The following is a 20,391-nucleotide window of genomic DNA, read 5'->3' as shown; positions in this document are numbered from 1 at the left end:
TATCACCGTCATGTAGTCACTGTCATGTAGTCACCGTCATGTAGTCACCGTCATGTAGTCACTGTCATGTAGTCACCGTCATGTAGTCACTGTCATATAGTCACCGTCATGTAGTCACTGTCATGTAGTCACCGTCATGTAGTCACTGTCATGTAGTCACCGTCATGTAGTCACCGTCATGTAGTCACTGTCATATAGTCACCGTCATATAGTCACCGTCATATAGTCACCATCATACAGTCAACGTCATGTAGTCACCGTCATGTAGTCACCCTCATATAGTCACTGTGATGTAGTCACTGTCAAGTTTTCACCATCATATAGTCACCATCCTATAGTCAATGATATATAGTCACCATCATATAGTCACCATCACAGGGGTGTGTCACGCTTAGAAACAGCGTTAGAAAAACATAGGCATATAGACCCTACCCTAGTACTATATAAAAGGAAAGGGGTGTAAAGACAGAACCACCCCCTCCTCAATCTAAGTTAGATTTCACCATGTAAACTATTTTTAAGGCCCCGTCGAGGCCTACGGATCAAAAGCGAGATGATTTCCCTACAAAATGAGCTATTAATGGTCACAATCGGATCATTATTTCAAAAGTTATCGGCACGACTCACCGAAAACAGCTACCTCCGCAATTCCAAGCCAAAATCATGGATCACCCAAGACAGCGAAAACTCACCTATTAAATTTGTTTATTAATTCCAGCCACTTTGACAGCACCTATGTAGGGCTAGATTCGATCGGCAGCGCCATTCCACGGGTCTGAAAACTTATTGCAACATCTACAAATCATTTCCTCGACAGTAAGCAGGCATTTTCTCCAAAACCATCGGCAGTCACACTCACTTGTCGGCCATAGATGGCCTTGACATTCAAGTGATCTGAGCAGTAAATTTGTAATCTAGCCCTACATAGGTGCTGTCAACGTGGCTGGAATTAATAAACGAATTTAATAGGTGAGTTTTCGCTGTCTTGGGTGATCCATGATTTTGGGTTGGAATTGCGGAGGTAGCTGTTTTCGGTGAGTCGTGGCGCATAACTTTTGAAATAATGATCCGATTGTGACCATTTATACCCCTTTTTGTAGGGAAATCATCTCGCTTTTGATCCGTAGGCCTCGACGGGGCCTTAAAAATAGTTTACATGGTGAAATCTAACTTAGATTGAGGAGGGGGTGGTTCCGTCTTTACACCCCTTTCCTTTTATATAGTAATAGGGTAGGGTCTATATACCTATGTTTTTCTAACGCTGTTTCTAAGCGTGACACGCCCCTGTGGTCACCATCCTATAGTCAATGATATATAGTCACCATCATATAGTCACCATCATAGAGTCATTGTCATAGAGTCACCATCATATAGTCACCGTGATATAGTCGATGATATATAGTCACCATCATAGAGTCATTGTCATAGAGTCACCATCATATAGTCACCGTCATATAGTCGATGATATATAGTCACCATCATAGAGTCATTGTCATAGAGTCACCATCATATAGTCACCGTCATATAGTCACCGTCATGTAGTCGATTTCTGTCCTCGACTGAGGACAGAAGGGTATTGTGTTAGTGTCTGATGCTGTTATGTATTACCCCTGCAGAGTCGCCGGTCCTGTGTCCAGGGCTGAGGACGGAAGGGACCCTGTGGTTCACAGACCTCACCGTGCCAGACCCTACTTTCATACTACCTCTGTCTGTTGGACTCATCAACCTAATCATGCTAGAGGTGAGACATTCCATCTCAACATGCTAGATGTGAGACATTTCATCTCATCATGCTAGAGGTGAGACATTTCATCTCAACATGCTAGAGGTGAGACATTCCATCTCAACATGCTAGAGGTGAGACATTCCATCTCATCATGCTAGAGGTGAGACATTTCATCTCATGCTAGAGGTGAGACATTCCATCTCAACATGCTAGATGTGAGACATTCCATCTCATCATGCTAGAGGTGAGACATTTCATCTCATTATGCTAGAGGTGAGACATTTCATCTCATGCTAGAGGTGAGACATTTCATCTCATCATACTAGAGGTGAGACATTCCATCTCATTATGCTAGAGGTGAGACATTTCATCTCATCATGCTAGAGGTGAGACATTTCATCTCATGCTAGAGGTGAGACATTCCATCTCATTATGCTAGAGGTGAGACATTTCATCTCATGCTAGAGGTGAGACATTCCATCTCATCATGCTAGAGGTGAGACATTCCATCTCATCATACTAGAGGTGAGACATTTCATCTCATCATGCTAGAGGTGAGACATTTCATCTCATCATGCTAGAGGTGAGACATTTCATCTCATCATGCTAGAGGTGAGACATTCCATCTCATCATGCTAGAGGTGAGACATTCCATCTCATCATGCTAGAGGTGAGACATTCCATCTCATCATGCTAGAGGTGAGACATTTCATCTCATCATGCTAGAGGTGAGACATTCCATCTCAACATGCTAGAGGTGAGACATTCCATCTCAACATGCTAGAGGTGAGACATTTCATCTCATCATGCTAGAGGTGAGACATTTCATCTCATGCTAGAGGTGAGACATTCCATCTCATTATGCTAGAGGTGAGACATTTCATCTCATGCTAGAGGTGAGACATTCCATCTCATCATGCTAGAGGTGAGACATTTCATCTCATCATGCTAGAGGTGAGACATTTCATCTCATGCTAGAGGTGAGACATTCCATCTCATTATGCTAGAGGTGAGACATTCCATCTCATCATGCTAGAGGTGAGACATTTCATCTCATCATGCTAGAGGTGAGACATTCCATCACATCATGCTAGAGCTGAGACATTTCATCTCATCATGCTAGAGGTGAGACATTCCATCTCATCATACTAGAGGTGAGACATTCCATCTCATCATGCTAGAGGTGAGACATTTCATCTCATCATGCTAGAGGTGAGACATTCCATCTCATCATGCTAGAGGTGAGACATTTCATCTCATCATGCTAGAGGTGAGATATTCCATCTCAACATGCTAGAGGTGAGACATTTCATCTCATCATGCTAGAGGTGAGACATTCCATCTCATCATGCTAGAGGTGAGACATTCCATCTCATCATGCTAGAGGTGAGACATTTCATCTCATCATGCTAGAGGTGAGACATTCCATCTCATCATACTAGAGGTGAGACATTCCATCTCATCATGCTAGAGGTGAGACATTTCATCTCAACATGCTAGAGGTGAGACATTTCATCTCATCATGCTAGAGGTGAGACATTTCATCTCAACATGCTAGAGGTGAGATATTCCATCTCATCATGCTAGAGGTGAGACATTCCATCTCATCATGCTAGAGGTGAGACATTCCATCTCATCATGCTAGAGGTGAGACATTTCATCTCATCATGCTAGAGGTGAGACATTTCATCTCATCATGCTAGAGGTGAGACATTTCATCTCATCATGCTAGAGGTGAGACATTTCATCTCATGCTAGAGGTGAGACATTTCATCTCATCATGCTAGAGGTGAGATATTCCATCTCATCATGCTAGAGGTGAGACATTCCATCTCATCATGCTAGAGGTGAGACATTCCATCTCATCATGCTAGAGGTGAGACATTTCATCTCATCATGCTAGAGGTGAGACATTTCATCTCATCATGCTAGAGGTGAGACATTTCATCTCATCATGCTAGAGGTGAGACATTTCATCTCATGCTAGAGGTGAGACATTCCATCTCATTATGCTAGAGGTGAGACATTCCATCTCATCATGCTAGAGGTGAGACATTCCATCTCATCATGCTAGAGGTGAGACATTCCATCTCATCATGCTAGAGGTGAGACATTCCATCTCATCATGCTAGAGGTGAGACATTTCATCTCATCATGCTAGAGGTGAGACATTTCATCTCATCATGCTAGAGGTGAGACATTTCATCTCATGCTAGAGGTGAGACATTCCATCTCATCATGCTAGAGGTGAGACATTTCATCTCATCATGCTAGAGGTGAGACATTTCATCTCATCATGCTAGAGGTGAGACATTTCATCTCATGCTAGAGGTGAGACATTCCATCTCATTATGCTAGAGGTGAGACATTCCATCTCATCATGCTAGAGGTGAGACATTCCATCTCATCATACTAGAAGTGAGACATTCCATCTCATCATGCTAGAGGTGAGACATTCCATCTCATCATACTAGAGGTGAGACATTCCATCTCATGCTAGAGGTGAGACATTCCATCTCATTATGCTAGAGGTGAGACATTCCATCTCATCATGCTAGAGGTGAGACATTTCATCTCATCATGCTAGAGGTGAGACATTTCATCTCATGCTAGAGGTGAGACATTCCATCTCATTATGCTAGAGGTGAGACATTCCATCTCATCATGCTAGAGGTGAGACATTTCATCTCATCATGCTAGAGGTGAGACATTTCATCTCATCATGCTAGAGGTGAGACATTCCATCTCATCATACTAGAGGTGAGACATTCCATCTCATCATGCTAGAGGTGAGACATTCCATCTCATCATACTAGAGGTGAGACATTCGATCTCATCATGCTAGAGGTGAGACATTTCATCTCATCATGCTAGAGGTGAGATATTCCATCTCATCATGCTAGAGGTGAGACATTCCATCTCATCATGCTAGAGGTGAGACATTTCATCTCATCATGCTAGAGGTGAGACATTTCATCTCATCATGCTAGAGGTGAGACATTTCATCTCATGCTAGAGGTGAGACATTCCATCTCATTATGCTAGAGGTGAGACATTCCATCTCATCATGCTAGAGGTGAGACATTCCATCTCATCATACTAGAGGTGAGACATTCCATCTCATCATGCTAGAGGTGAGACATTTCATCTCATCATGCTAGAGGTGAGATATTCCATCTCATCATGCTAGAGGTGAGACATTCCATCTCATCATGCTAGAGGTGAGACATTTCATCTCATCATGCTAGAGGTGAGACATTTCATCTCATCATGCTAGAGGTGAGACATTTCATCTCATGCTAGAGGTGAGACATTCCATCTCATTATGCTAGAGGTGAGACATTCCATCTCATCATGCTAGAGGTGAGACATTCCATCTCATCATACTAGAGGTGAGACATTCCATCTCATCATGCTAGAGGTGAGACATTTCATCTCATCATGCTAGAGGTGAGATATTCCATCTCATGCTAGAGATGAGACATTCCATCTCATCATACTAGAGGTGAGACATTCCATCTCAACATGCTAGAGGTGAGACATTCCATCTCAACATGCTAGAGGTGAGACATTCCATCTCATCATGCTAGAGGTGAGACATTTCATCTCATCATGCTAGAGGTGAGATATTTCATCTCAACATGCTAGAGGTGAGACATTCCATCTCATCATGCTAGAGGTGAGACATTTCATCTCATCATGCTAGAGGTGAGACATTTCATCTCATCATGCTAGAGGTGAGACATTTCATCTCATCATGCTAGAGGTGAGACATTCCATCTCATCATGCTAGAGGTGAGACATTCCATCTCAACATGCTAGAGGTGAGACATTCCATCTCATCATACTAGAGGTGAGACATTCCATCTCATCATGCTAGAGGTGAGACATTTCATCTCATCATGCTAGAGGTGAGACATTCCATCTCATCATGCTAGAGGTGAGACATTCCATCTCATCATGCTAGAGGTGAGACATTCCATCTCATCATGCTAGAGGTGAGACATTCCATCTCATCATGCTAGAGGTGAGACATTTCATCTCATCATGCTAGAGGTGAGATATTCCATCTCATCATGCTAGAGGTGAGACATTCCATCTCATCATGCTAGAGGTGAGACATTTCATCTCATCATGCTAGAGGTGAGACATTTCATCTCATGCTAGAGGTGAGACATTCCATCTCATCATGCTAGAGGTGAGACATTTCATCTCATGCTAGAGGTGAGACATTCCATCTCATTATGCTAGAGGTGAGACATTTCATCTCATGCTAGAGGTGAGACATTCCATCTCATCATGCTAGAGGTGAGACATTCCATCTCATCATACTAGAGGTGAGACATTTCATCTCATCATGCTAGAGGTGAGACATTCCATCTCAACATGCTAGAGGTGAGACATTTCATCTCATGCTAGAGGTGAGACATTCCATCTCATTATGCTAGAGGTGAGACATTTCATCTCATGCTAGAGGTGAGACATTCCATCTCATCATGCTAGAGGTGAGACATTCCATCTCATCATACTAGAGGTGAGACATTCCATCTCATCATGCTAGAGGTGAGACATTCCATCTCAACATGCTAGAGGTGAGACATTTCATCTCATCATACTAGAGGTGAGACATTCCATCTCAACATGCTAGAGGTGAGACATTTCATCTCAACATGCTAGAGGTGAGACATTCCATCTCATTATGCTAGAGGTGAGACATTCCATCTCATCATGCTAGAGGTGAGACATTTCATCTCATCATGCTAGAGGTGAGACATTCCATCTCATCATACTAGAGGTGAGACATTCCATCTCATCATGCTAGAGGTGAGACATTTCATCTCATCATGCTAGAGGTGAGACATTCCATCTCATCATGCTAGAGGTGAGACATTTCATCTCATCATGCTAGAGGTGAGATATTCCATCTCATCATGCTAGAGGTGAGACATTTCATCTCATCATGCTAGAGGTGAGACATTCCATCTCATCATGCTAGAGGTGAGACATTCCATCTCATCATGCTAGAGGTGAGACATTCCATCTCAACATGCTAGAGGTGAGACATTCCATCTCAACATGCTAGAGGTGAGACATTCCATCTCATCATGCTAGAGGTGAGACATTCCATCTCATCATGCTAGAGGTGAGACATTCCATCTCATCATGCTAGAGGTGAGACATTCCATCTCATCATGCTAGAGGTGAGACATTCCATCTCAACATGCTAGAGGTGAGATATTTCATCTCATCATGCTAGAGGTGAGACATTTCATCTCATCATGCTAGAGGTGACACATTCCATCTCATCATGCTAGAGGTGAGACATTTCATCTCATCATGCTAGAGGTGAGACATTCCATCTCATCATGCTAGAGGTGAGATATTCCATCTCATCATGCTAGAGGTGAGACATTCCATCTCATCATGCTAGAGGTGAGACATTTCATCTCAACATGCTAGAGGTGAGATATTCCATCTCAACATGCTAGAGGTGAGACATTCCATCTCAACATGCTAGAGGTGAGACATTCCATCTCAACATGCTAGAGGTGAGATATTCCATCTCATCATGCTAGAGGTGAGACATTCCATCTCATCATGCTAGAGGTGAGACATTCCATCTCATCATGCTAGAGGTGAGACATTCCATCTCAACATGCTAGAGGTGAGACATTTCATCTCATCATGCTAGAGGTGAGACATTCCATCTCATCATGCTAGAGGTGAGACATTTCATCTCATCATGCTAGAGGTGAGACATTTCATCTCATCATGCTAGAGGTGAGACATTCCATCTCAACATGCTAGAGGTGAGACATTTCATCTCATCATGCTAGAGGTGAGACATTCCATCTCATCATGCTAGAGGTGAGACATTTCATCTCATCATGCTAGAGGTGAGACATTCCATCTCATCATGCTAGAGGTGAGACATTTCATCTCATCATGCTAGAGGTGAGTCATTCCATCTCATCATGCTAGAGGTGAGACATTTCATCTCATCATGCTAGAGGTGAGACATTCCATCTCATCATGCTAGAGGTGAGACATTCCATCTCATCATGCTAGAGGTGAGACATTCCATCTCATCATGCTAGAGGTGAGACATTTCATCTCATCATGCTAGAGGTGAGACATTCCATCTCATCATGCTAGAGGTGAGACATTTCATCTCATCATGCTAGAGGTGAGACATTCCATCTCATCATGCTAGAGGTGAGACATTTCATCTCATCATGCTAGAGGTGAGACATTCCATCTCATGCTAGAGGTGAGACATTCCATCTCATCATGCTAGAGGTGAGACATTCCATCTCATCATGCTAGAGGTGAGACATTTCATCTCATCATGCTAGAGGTGAGATATTCCATCTCAACATGCTAGAGGTGAGACATTTCATCTCATCATGCTAGAGGTGAGATATTCCATCTCATCATGCTAGAGGTGAGACATTTCATCTCATCATGCTAGAGGTGAGATATTCCATCTCAACATGCTAGAGGTGAGACATTTCATCTCATCATGCTAGAGGTGAGATATTCCATCTCATCATGCTAGAGGTGAGACATTCCATATCATCATGCTAGATGTGAGACATTTCATCTGATCATGCTAGAGGTGAGACATTTCATCTCATCATGCTAGAGGTGAGACATTTCATCTCATCATGCTAGAGGTGAGACATTTCATCTCATCATGCTAGAGGTGAGACATTCCATCTCATCATGCTAGAGGTGAGACATTCCATCTCATCATGCTAGAGGTGAGACATTTCATCTCATCATGCTAGAGGTGAGACATTTCATCTCATCATGCTAGAGGTGAGACATTCCATCTCATCATGCTAGAGGTGAGACATTCCATCTCAACATGCTAGAGGTGAGACATTTCATCTCATCATGCTAGAGGTGAGACATTTCATCTCATCATGCTAGAGGTGAACCATTTCATCTCATCATGCTAGAGGTGAGACATTCCATCTCATGCTAGAGGTGAGACATTCCATCACATCATGCTAGAGGTGAGACATTTCATCTCATCATGCTAGAGGTGAGACATTTCATCTCATCATGCTAGAGGTGAGACATTTCATCTCATCATGCTAGAGGTGAACCATTTCATCTCATCATGCTAGATGTGAGACATTCCATCTCATGCTAGAGGTGAGACATTCCATCACATCATGCTAGAGGGGAGACATTTCATCTCATCATGCTAGAGGTGAGACATTTCATCTCATCATGCTAGAGGTGAGACATTCCATCTCATGCTAGAGGTGAGACATTCCATCTCATTATGCTAGAGGTGAGACATTCCATCTCATCATGCTAGAGGTGACACATTCCATCTCAACATGCTAGAGGTGAGACATTCCATCTCATGCTAGAGGTGAGACATTCCATCTCATTATGCTAGAGGTGAGACATTCCATCTCATCATGCTAGAGGTGACACATTCCATCTCATCATGCTAGAGGTGAGACATTCCATCTCATGCTAGAGGTGAGACATTCCATCTCATTATGCTAGAGGTGAGACATTCCATCTCATTATGCTAGAGGTGAGACATTCCATCTCAACATGCTAGAGGTGAGACATTTCATCTCATCATGCTAGAGGTGAGACATTTCATCTCATCATGCTAGAGGTGAGACATTCCATCTCATCATGCTAGATGTGAGACATTTCATCTCAACATGCTAGAGGTGAGACATTTCATCTCATCATGCTAGAGGTGAGACATTTCATCTCATCATGCTAGAGGTGAACCATTTCATCTCATCATGCTAGAGGTGAGACATTCCATCTCATGCTGGGGTGAGACATTCCATCACATCATGCTAGAGGTGAGACATTTCATCTCATCATGCTAGAGGTGAGACATTTCATCTCATCATGCTAGAGGTGAGACATTCCATCTCATGCTAGAGGTGAGACATTCCATCTCATTATGCTAGAGGTGAGACATTCCATCTCATCATGCTAGAGGTGACACATTCCATCTCAACATGCTAGAGGTGAGACATTCCATCTCATGCTAGAGGTGAGACATTCCATCTCATTATGCTAGAGGTGAGACATTCCATCTCATCATGCTAGAGGTGAGACATTCCATCTCATCATGCTAGAGGTGAGACATTCCATCTCATCATGCTAGAGGTGAGACATTCCATCTCAACATGCTAGAGGTGAGACATTTCATCTCATCATGCTAGAGGTGAGACATTTCATCTCAACATGCTAGAGGTGAGACATTCCATCTCATCATACTAGAGGTGAGACATTCCATCTCATCATGCTAGAGGTGAAACATTTCATCTCAACATGCTAGAGGTGAGACATTTCATCTCATCATGCTCAGAGGTGAGACATTTCATCTCAACATGCTAGAGGTGAGACATTTCATCTCAACATGCTAGAGGTGAGACATTCCATCTCATCATGCTAGAGCTGAGACATTTCATCTCATCATGCTAGAGGTGAGACATTCCATCTCATGCTAGAGGTGAGACATTCCATCTCATCATGCTAGAGGTGAGACATTCCATCTCATCATGCTAGAGGTGAGACATTTCATCTCATCATGCTAGAGGTGAGATATTCCATCTCAACATGCTAGAGGTGAGACATTTCATCTCATCATGCTAGAGGTGAGATATTCCATCTCATCATGCTAGAGGTGAGACATTTCATCTCATCATGCTAGAGGTGAGATATTCCATCTCAACATGCTAGAGGTGAGACATTTCATCTCATCATGCTAGAGGTGAGACATTCCATCTCATCATGCTAGAGGTGAGACATTCCATCTCATCATGCTAGAGGTGAGACATTTCATCTCATCATGCTAGAGGTGAGACATTTCATCTCATCATGCTAGAGGTGAACCATTTCATCTCATCATGCTAGATGTGAGACATTCCATCTCATGCTAGAGGTGAGACATTCCATCACATCATGCTAGAGGTGAGACATTTCATCTCATCATGCTAGAGGTGAGACATTTCATCTCATCATGCTAGAGGTGAGACATTCCATCTCATGCTAGAGGTGAGACATTCCATCTCATTATGCTAGAGGTGAGACATTCCATCTCATCATGCTAGAGGTGACACATTCCATCTCAACATGCTAGAGGTGAGACATTCCATCTCATGCTAGAGGTGAGACATTCCATCTCATTATGCTAGAGGTGAGACATTCCATCTCATCATGCTAGAGGTGACACATTCCATCTCATCATGCTAGAGGTGAGACATTCCATCTCATGCTAGAGGTGAGACATTCCATCTCATTATGCTGGGGTGAGACATTCCATCTCATTATGCTAGAGGTGAGACATTCCATCTCAACATGCTAGAGGTGAGACATTTCATCTCATCATGCTAGGGGTGAGACATTTCATCTCATCATGCTAGAGGTGAGACATTCCATCTCATCATGCTAGATGTGAGACATTTCATCTCAACATGCTAGAGGTGAGACATTTCATCTCATCATGCTAGAGGTGAGACATTTCATCTCATCATGCTAGAGGTGAACCATTTCATCTCATCATGCTAGAGGTGAGACATTCCATCTCATGCTAGAGGTGAGACATTCCATCACATCATGCTAGAGGTGAGACATTTCATCTCATCATGCTAGAGGTGAGACATTTCATCTCATCATGCTAGAGGTGAGACATTCCATCTCATGCTAGAGGTGAGACATTCCATCTCATTATGCTGAGGTGAGACATTCCATCTCATCATGCTAGAGGTGACACATTCCATCTCAACATGCTAGAGGTGAGACATTCCATCTCATGCTAGAGGTGAGACATTCCATCTCATTATGCTAGAGGTGAGACATTCCATCTCATCATGCTAGAGGTGAGACATTCCATCTCATCATGCTAGAGGTGAGACATTCCATCTCATCATGCTAGGGGTGAGACATTCCATCTCAACATGCTAGAGGTGAGACATTTCATCTCATCATGCTAGAGGTGAGACATTTCATCTCAACATGCTAGAGGTGAGACATTCCATCTCATCATACTAGAGGTGAGACATTCCATCTCATCATGCTAGAGGTGAAACATTTCATCTCAACATGCTAGAGGTGAGACATTTCATCTCATCATGCTAGAGGTGAGACATTTCATCTCAACATGCTAGAGGTGAGACATTTCATCTCAACATGCTAGAGGTGAGACATTCCATCTCATCATGCTAGAGCTGAGACATTTCATCTCATCATGCTAGAGGTGAGACATTCCATCTCATGCTAGAGGTGAGACATTCCATCTCATCATGCTAGAGGTGAGACATTCCATCTCATCATGCTAGAGGTGAGACATTTCATCTCATCATGCTAGAGGTGAGATATTCCATCTCAACATGCTAGAGGTGAGACATTTCATCTCATCATGCTAGAGGTGAGATATTCCATCTCATCATGCTAGAGGTGAGACATTTCATCTCATCATGCTAGAGGTGAGACATTTCATCTCATCATGCTAGAGGTGAGATATTCCATCTCATCATGCTAGAGGTGAGACATTCCATATCATCATGCTAGATGTGAGACATTTCATCTGATCATGCTAGAGGTGAGACATTTCATCTCATCATGCTAGAGGTGAGACATTTCATCTCATCATGCTAGAGGTGAGACATTTCATCTCATCATGCTAGAGGTGAGACATTCCATCTCATCATGCTAGAGGTGAGACATTCCATCTCATCATGCTAGAGGTGAGACATTTCATCTCATCATGCTAGAGGTGAGACATTTCATCTCATCATGCTAGAGGTGAGACATTCCATCTCATCATGCTAGAGGTGAGACATTCCATCTCAACATGCTAGAGGTGAGACATTTCATCTCATCATGCTAGAGGTGAGACATTTCATCTCATCATGCTAGAGGTGAACCATTTCATCTCATCATGCTAGAGGTGAGACATTCCATCTCATGCTAGAGGTGAGACATTCCATCACATCATGCTAGAGGTGAGACATTTCATCTCATCATGCTAGATGTGAGACATTTCATCTCATCATGCTAGAGGTGAGACATTTCATCTCATCATGCTAGAGGTGAACCATTTCATCTCATCATGCTAGATGTGAGACATTCCATCTCATGCTAGAGGTGAGACATTCCATCACATCATGCTAGAGGTGAGACATTTCATCTCATCATGCTAGAGGTGAGACATTTCATCTCATCATGCTAGAGGTGAGACATTCCATCTCATGCTAGAGGTGAGACATTCCATCTCATTATGCTAGAGGTGAGACATTCCATCTCATCATGCTAGAGGTGACACATTCCATCTCAACATGCTAGAGGTGAGACATTCCATCTCATGCTAGAGGTGAGACATTCCATCTCATTATGCTAGAGGTGAGACATTCCATCTCATCATGCTAGAGGTGACACATTCCATCTCATCATGCTAGAGGTGAGACATTCCATCTCATGCTAGAGGTGAGACATTCCATCTCATTATGCTAGAGGTGAGACATTCCATCTCATTATGCTAGAGGTGAGACATTCCATCTCAACATGCTAGAGGTGAGACATTTCATCTCATCATGCTAGAGGTGAGACATTTCATCTCATCATGCTAGAGGTGAGACATTCCATCTCATCATGCTAGATGTGAGACATTTCATCTCAACATGCTAGAGGTGAGACATTTCATCTCATCATGCTAGAGGTGAGACATTTCATCTCATCATGCTAGAGGTGAACCATTTCATCTTATCATGCTAGAGGTGAGACATTCCATCTCATGCTAGAGGTGAGACATTCCATCACATCATGCTAGAGGTGAGACATTTCATCTCATCATGCTAGAGGTGAGACATTTCATCTCATCATGCTAGAGGTGAGACATTCCATCTCATGCTAGAGGTGAGACATTCCATCTCATTATGCTAGAGGTGAGACATTCCATCTCATCATGCTAGAGGTGACACATTCCATCTCAACATGCTAGAGGTGAGACATTCCATCTCATGCTAGAGGTGAGACATTCCATCTCATTATGCTAGAGGTGAGACATTCCATCTCATCATGCTAGAGGTGAGACATTCCATCTCATCATGCTAGAGGTGAGACATTCCATCTCATCATGCTAGAGGTGAGACATTCCATCTCAACATGCTAGAGGTGAGACATTTCATCTCATCATGCTAGAGGTGAGACATTTCATCTCAACATGCTAGAGGTGAGACATTCCATCTCATCATACTAGAGGTGAGACATTCCATCTCATCATGCTAGAGGTGAAACATTTCATCTCAACATGCTAGAGGTGAGACATTTCATCTCATCATGCTAGAGGTGAGACATTTCATCTCAACATGCTAGAGGTGAGACATTTCATCTCAACATGCTAGAGGTGAGACATTCCATCTCATCATGCTAGAGCTGAGACATTTCATCTCATCATGCTAGAGGTGAGACATTTCATCTCATCATGCTAGAGGTGAGACATTCCATCTCAACATGCTAGAGGTGAGACATTCCATCTCAACATGCTAGAGGTGAGACATTCCATCTCAACATGCTAGATGTGAGACATTCCATCTCATCATGCTAGAGGTGAGACATTCCATCTCAACATGCTAGAGGTGAGACATTCCATCTCAACATGCTAGAGGTGAGACATTCCATCTCATCATGCTAGAGGTGAGACATTCCATCTCAACATGCTAGAGGTGAGACATTCCATCTCAACATGCTAGAGGTGAGACATTCCATCTCAACATGCTAGAGGTGAGACATTCCATCTCAACATGCTAGAGGTGAGACATTTCATCTCATCATGCTAGAGGTGAGACATTTCATCTCAACATGCTAGAGGTGAGACATTCCATCTCAACATGCTAGAGGTGAGACATTTCATCTCAACATGCTAGAGGTGAGACATTCCATCTCATCATGCTAGAGGTGAGACATTCCATCTCAACATGCTAGAGGTGAGACATTCCATCTCAACATGCTAGAGGTGAGACATTCCATCTCATCATGCTAGAGGTGAGACATTCCATCTCATCATGCTAGAGGTGAGACATTCCATCTCATCATGCTAGAGGTGAGACATTCCATCTCATCATGCTAGAGGTGAGACATTCCATCTCATCATGCTAGAGGTGAGACATTCCATCTCATCATGCTAGAGGTGAGACATTCCATCTCATCATGCTAGAGGTGAGACATTCCATCTCATCATGCTAGAGGTGAGACATTCCATCTCATCATGCTAGAGGTGAGACATTTCATCTCATCATGCTAGAGGTGAGACATTCCATCTCATCATGCTAGAGGTGAGACATTCCATCTCATTATGCTAGAGGTGAGACATTCCATCTCAACATACTAGAGGTGAGACATTCCATCTCATCATGCTAGAGGTGAGACATTCCATCTCATCATGCTAGAGGTGAGACATTCCATCTCATTATGCTAGAGGTGGCACATTCCATCTCAAGGATAACATGCTAGAGGTGAGCCACATGGCATCAGTCTCATCATGTTAGAGTCGCATTGACTTGCTACACCGTACCTTGAGAGTCTTATGAGCAAGGTGTGTGCAGCTACGCACGGAATCAATTTCATCGTAATGCAATGCACGTGCACTAACCTACATGTGTTCTACCTTTCACAAACCAAATGGGTTTGCTCATTGCCATGCACCACCTACTTCTTGTAAACGCGTTCTCTGTGCTGGCCCAACTTATCCTTGTTTGCCAGTAGAGGTGATGCATTCCATCTCATTATGCTAGAGGTGAGACATTCGATCACATGCTAGAGGTGAGACATTTCATCTCAACATGTTAGAGGTGAGACATTCCATCAAATACTGTGAGAAACAAATAAAGGATCACATGAAAGATCAAGCGTTCCTGTATTATTTTCCAGTTTTCATCACCACAGTGCTATTAAAAAAATGGAATTATTAGATGCTGTTACAGCGGCTCTTGTTGAAGGGGGTTTTGTGTTTCTGTTTCAGATGCAGTTTAAGATACAGTCTCCAACAAAACTGCAAAAGGTCGCCAAAAACGTATGGCGTGGCACAACTGTGATCCTGATTCCCATAGCAGCCATTGTTCCGTGTGTAGGTGGCACTGGTTTTGTGTTCTTAAGAGAGAAACTGGGTGGGGTCTAGCAGGGTCAATGGGTGGAGTCTAGCAGGGTCAATGGGTGGAGTCTAGCAGGGTCAATGGGTGAGGGTTAGCAGGGTCAATGGGTGGGGGTTAGCAGGGTCAATGGGTGGAGGCTAGCAGAGGTCAATGGGTGGGGGCCAGCAGGGTCAATGGGTGGGGGCTGGCAGGGTCAATGGGTGGGCAGACCAGCAGGGTCACAGGGGTGGGTGGGGAGCCAGCAGGGTCAATGGGTGGGGGCCAGCAGGGTCAATGGGTTGGAGCCAGGTGGGTCCAATTAGCACTGTCAGGGTCAATGGATGGGGGAACCAACAGGGTCAATGGGTTGGGAGCCAACAGGGTCAATGGGTGGGGGCAACAGGGTCAGGGTGTGGCTGGCAGCAGGGTCAATGGGTTGGGCAGAGAGGGTCAATGAGTGGGGGAGCCAACAGGTCAATGGGTGGGGAGCAACAGGGGTCAATGGGTGGGGGCTAGCAGGGTCAATGGGTGGGGCAAGCAGGGTCAATAGTGGGGAGCCAGCAGGGTCAGTGAGTGGGAGCCAACAGGGTCAATGGGTGGGGACTAAGCAGGGTCAGTGGGTGAGGGGCCAGCAGGGTCAATGGGTGGGGAGCCAGCAGGGTCAATGGGTGGGGGCCTAGCAGGGTCAATGGGGTGCAGGCAAGCAGGGTCAATGGTGGAGGAGCTAACAGGGTCAATGGGGGGGGCCAGCAGGGTCAGTGGGGCCAGCAGGGTCAAGCAGGCAGGTCAATGGGTGGGGGGCTAGCAGGGTCAATGGGGTGGGGAGCAAGCAGGGTCAATGGGTGTGGGAGCTAGCAGGGTCAGTGGGGTTAGCAGGGGCAAGCAGCAGGGTCAATGGGTTGGGGCTAGCAGGGTCAATGGGTGGGGCCTGGCAGGGGTCAATGGGGTGGGAGCAAGCAGGGTCAATGGGTGGGGGCTAGCAGGGTCAGTGGGTGGGGAGCTAGCAGGGTCAATGGGTGGGGCAGGGTCAATGGGTGAAGCAGACTAGCAGGGTCAATGGGTGGGGGCTAGCAGGGTCAATGGGTGGGGCTTAGCAGGGTCAATGGGTGGCAGGAGCTAGCAGGGTCAATGAGTCCAATGGGGCTAGCTAGCAGGGTCAATGGGGTAGAGGCTAAGCAGGGTCAATGGGTGGGGTGCAGCAGGGTCAATGGAGTGGGGGCTAGCAGGGTCAATGGGTCCAATGGGTGGAGGCTAGCATGGTCAATGGGTGGGGGCTAGCATGGTCAATGGGTTGGGGCTAGCAGGTCAATGAGTGCTAGGGGTCAATGGGTAGGAGATAGCAGGGTCAGGTTGGGAGCTAGCAGGGTCAATGGGTAGGAGGCTAGTAGGGTCAATGGTGGGGCAGACTAGCAGGGTCAATGGTTGGGGCTAGCTAGCATGGGTGTCAGGGTCAATGGGTGGGGGATAGCTCAATGGGGTCAATGAGGTCAATGGGTGGGGGCTAGCAGGGTCAAGGAGGGTGGGTGGGGGCCAGCAGGTTCAGTCAATGGGTGGGGAGCTAGCAGGGTCAATTGGAGAGTTGAGCTAGGGCATGGGTGGGGACTAAGCAGGGTCAATGGGTGGGAGCAGACTAACACAGGGTCAATGGGTGGGGAGCTAAGCAGTGGGGTCAATGGGTGAGGGAGCTAGCCAACAGGGGAGCAGACTAGCAGGGTCAATGGGGGAGAAGCAGGGTCAATGGGTGGGGGCTGGCAGGGTCAATGGATGGGGGCTAGCAGGGTCAATGGTAGGGGCTAGCAAAGGCAATAGTAGCTAGCAGGGTCAATGGGTGAGCCAGGGCAATGGGTGGGGAGTTTGCAGGGTCAATGGGTGGGGCAGGTCAGTGGGTTGGAGGGTGGGGGTGGCGCCACTGGCAGGAGCAATGGATGGGGCAGACTAGCAGGGTCAGTGGGTGGGGCACTCTACTAGTAGGGTCATTAGGTGGGGCTAACAAGGTCAGTGGGTGGGGTGGGCTAGCAGGGTCTACAGGAGGGGCTAGAAAGATCAATGGGTGGGGTAGGCAAGCAGGGCCAATGGGTGGGCAGCTAGTAGGGTCAATGAGTTGGGGGGAATCAGTAGATTGGAGAATAGGACAGTCACTGGGTGGGGGATAGCAGAGTCACTGAGTGGGGGCTAGTATTGTAGCTTGTTGGGATCTAGAAAGGTAGGAAGAAAGATATCTAGCTTGGCAAGGTCCTAAAAGGACCGCTGCATTGAGTGCTTGCAGAATATGGTATGGAGTGTGAGCTGGGTAGATTTGGGGGAGAGTTGGGGGAGGGTTGTCTAGGTAGCTGGAGTGCGGGGCAAGCAGGGTTGCATGGTATGGTCCTAGTAAGGAAGCTAGATGTTGTGTTTGTGGGGTAGCAGGGTGGTTGTTGTAACCCACTGTTTTGCACTAAGGGTTCCTTTTCGCAAAGTATAGTTTGGGTCTTTCCTTTGTCCTTTCACAGGGAATCTGGACATGTGGAACTCTGATTCTTCTGTTATCTTGCAGAGTATGTGTTTCTACTGGGCCTGTTCCAGCCTCTTCACCTTTGCCCAGTTCCTCCTGCTCCGAGACTCACGTGTGAGATCAGCTTTAGGGATGCCAAAATGATGACCTGCACCGAGACTCACGTGTGAGATCAGCTTTAGGGATGCCAAAATGATGACCTGCACCGAGACTCACGTGTGAGATCAGCATTAGGGATGCCAAAATGATGACCTGCACCGAGTCTTATGTGTGAGATCAGCTTTAGGGATGCCAAAATGATGACCTGCACCGAGTCTCATGTGAGATTAGCATTAGGGATGCCAAAATGATGACCTGCACCGAGTCGCATGTTTGAGATCAGCTTTAGGGATGCCAAAATGATGTTCTTTAGGGTTTGCAGAAGTGATTCCGCTGCAACGAGCACCTTTGTCCTGACCTGTGATCAAGAAGAAAGCAGACCCCAACTGACAGCACAAAAGGAATCCTTGTTGAGGAAACATTTCAATATACATCATTACAGCTTCGGTTATAACAAAGGCCATTACTTGGACAATTGTTCAAAGACCCCACCATGGGTAGTGTGTATCAGTAGAAGTCCAGGGTCAAGGAATTGTGTTTCTGACCAGAGGAGGTAACTCTCAAGATTTACCTTTGAAATTGGGCACTGGAGTTCTTTTCAGGTTCTTTTGGATGCAGGTACTATCAACACCATCGTTCATTACAATGACATGTGTCATGATGGTAAGATGTCACCACAGAAGGCCACTATGAGAGTTGTTCTTGCAGGAGGTGTTCTTGAAAGATGTCATCACAAGAAGTGTGTAGTTGTGTGAAGTATTTATGTAAGGATTTATGACTGTGATAGTCTATGTGATGAAGACAGTTGTATTCTACCATGTGTATATATGATGTGTGTTGTCTGTGTGGTCATCGCTGAAAGGGGTCAGCAGATAGCCATAAGCCTTTCTGCACTCACTACTGTGGAAGAGTTCAGCAGATAGCCATAAGCCTTTCTGCACTCACTACTGTGGAAGAGTTCAGCAGATAGCCATAAGCCTTTCTGCACTCACTCCTGTGGAAGAGTTCAGCAGATAGCCATAAGCACTTTCTAGCCATAGAAGCCTTTCACTCACTACTGTGGAAGAGTTCAGCAGATAGCCATAAGCCTTTCTGCACTCACTACTGTGGAAGAGTTCAGCAGATAGCCATAAGCCTTTCTGCACTCGCTCCTGTGGAAGGGGTCAGCAGATAGCCATAAGCCTTTCTGCACTCACTACTGTGGAAGAGTTCAGCAGATAGCCATAAGCCTTTCTGCACTCACTACTGTGGAAGAGTTCAGCAGATAGCCATAAGCCTTTCTGCACTCACTACTGTGGAAGAGTTCAGCAGATAGCCATAAGCCTTTCTGCACTCACTACTGTGGAAGAGTTCAGCAGATAGCCATAAGCCTTTCTGCACTCGCTCCTGTGGAAGGGGTCAGCAGATAGCCATAAGCCTTTCTGCACTCACTACTGTGGAAGAGTTCAGCAGATAGCCATAAGCCTTTCTGCACTCGCTACTGTGGAAGGGGTCAGCAGATAGCCATAAGCCTTTCTGCACTCACTACTGTGGAAGAGTTCAGCAGATAGCCATAAGCCTTTCTGCACTCGCTACTGTGGAAGAGTTCAGCAGATAGCCATAAGCCTTTCTGCACTCGCTACTGTGGAAGGGGTCAGCAGATAGCCATACAGCCCTTGTGGAAGCTGTGTGTGTTGTTAGGTGTGACTGTGATATTCTATGTAGGGAAATAAAGTTGCACCGAGAGCTGTGTGGTCATTAAGTCTGTTGTGTGGTCATCATTTCTTTTGACTGGAAGTGGACAGCAGATGGACATGTGGCTGGTCTATTGATACAAATGCATAAGAATAAGTTGATGGTGACCTGTTCTAAACCAGATTTCCACCAGATTCAATACTGATATCTTGCTCCAGAGTTATACATCCTTAAACAGATTCAGCAGCATCTGTTTCATTAACCTCGTCACCCTGTGT

General features: G+C 45.2%; 1 protein-coding gene across 2 annotated transcripts; it reads left to right on the top strand.

Moving 5' to 3' along the window:
- Positions 1 to 1,576: 1,576 nt before the first annotated feature.
- Positions 1,577 to 19,450, top strand: LOC124279891 (cytochrome c oxidase assembly protein COX18, mitochondrial-like). Of its 2 annotated transcripts, XM_046715773.1 has the most exons (4): positions 1,577 to 1,741; positions 15,741 to 15,845; positions 18,383 to 18,480; positions 18,585 to 19,450. In XM_046715773.1, exons 1-4 carry the CDS (start codon positions 1,592 to 1,594, stop codon positions 18,586 to 18,588), a joined length of 357 nt encoding a protein of 118 aa, XP_046571729.1. In that variant the 5' UTR covers positions 1,577 to 1,591; the 3' UTR covers positions 18,589 to 19,450. The 2 variants fall into 2 exon arrangements, with proteins under 2 accessions (XP_046571729.1, XP_046571728.1); XM_046715772.1 differs by having other exon boundaries at positions 18,383 to 19,450.
- Positions 19,451 to 20,391: the final 941 nt, after the last annotated feature.

Source organism: Haliotis rubra, unplaced genomic scaffold (assembly GCF_003918875.1).
Source record: "Haliotis rubra isolate DU_JTF1 unplaced genomic scaffold, ASM391887v1 Scf258, whole genome shotgun sequence".
NCBI lineage: Eukaryota > Metazoa > Mollusca > Gastropoda > Lepetellida > Haliotidae > Haliotis > Haliotis rubra.
The sequence above is the reverse complement of the archived record's forward strand: the minus strand, read 5'-3'. Positions and strand labels throughout refer to the sequence as shown.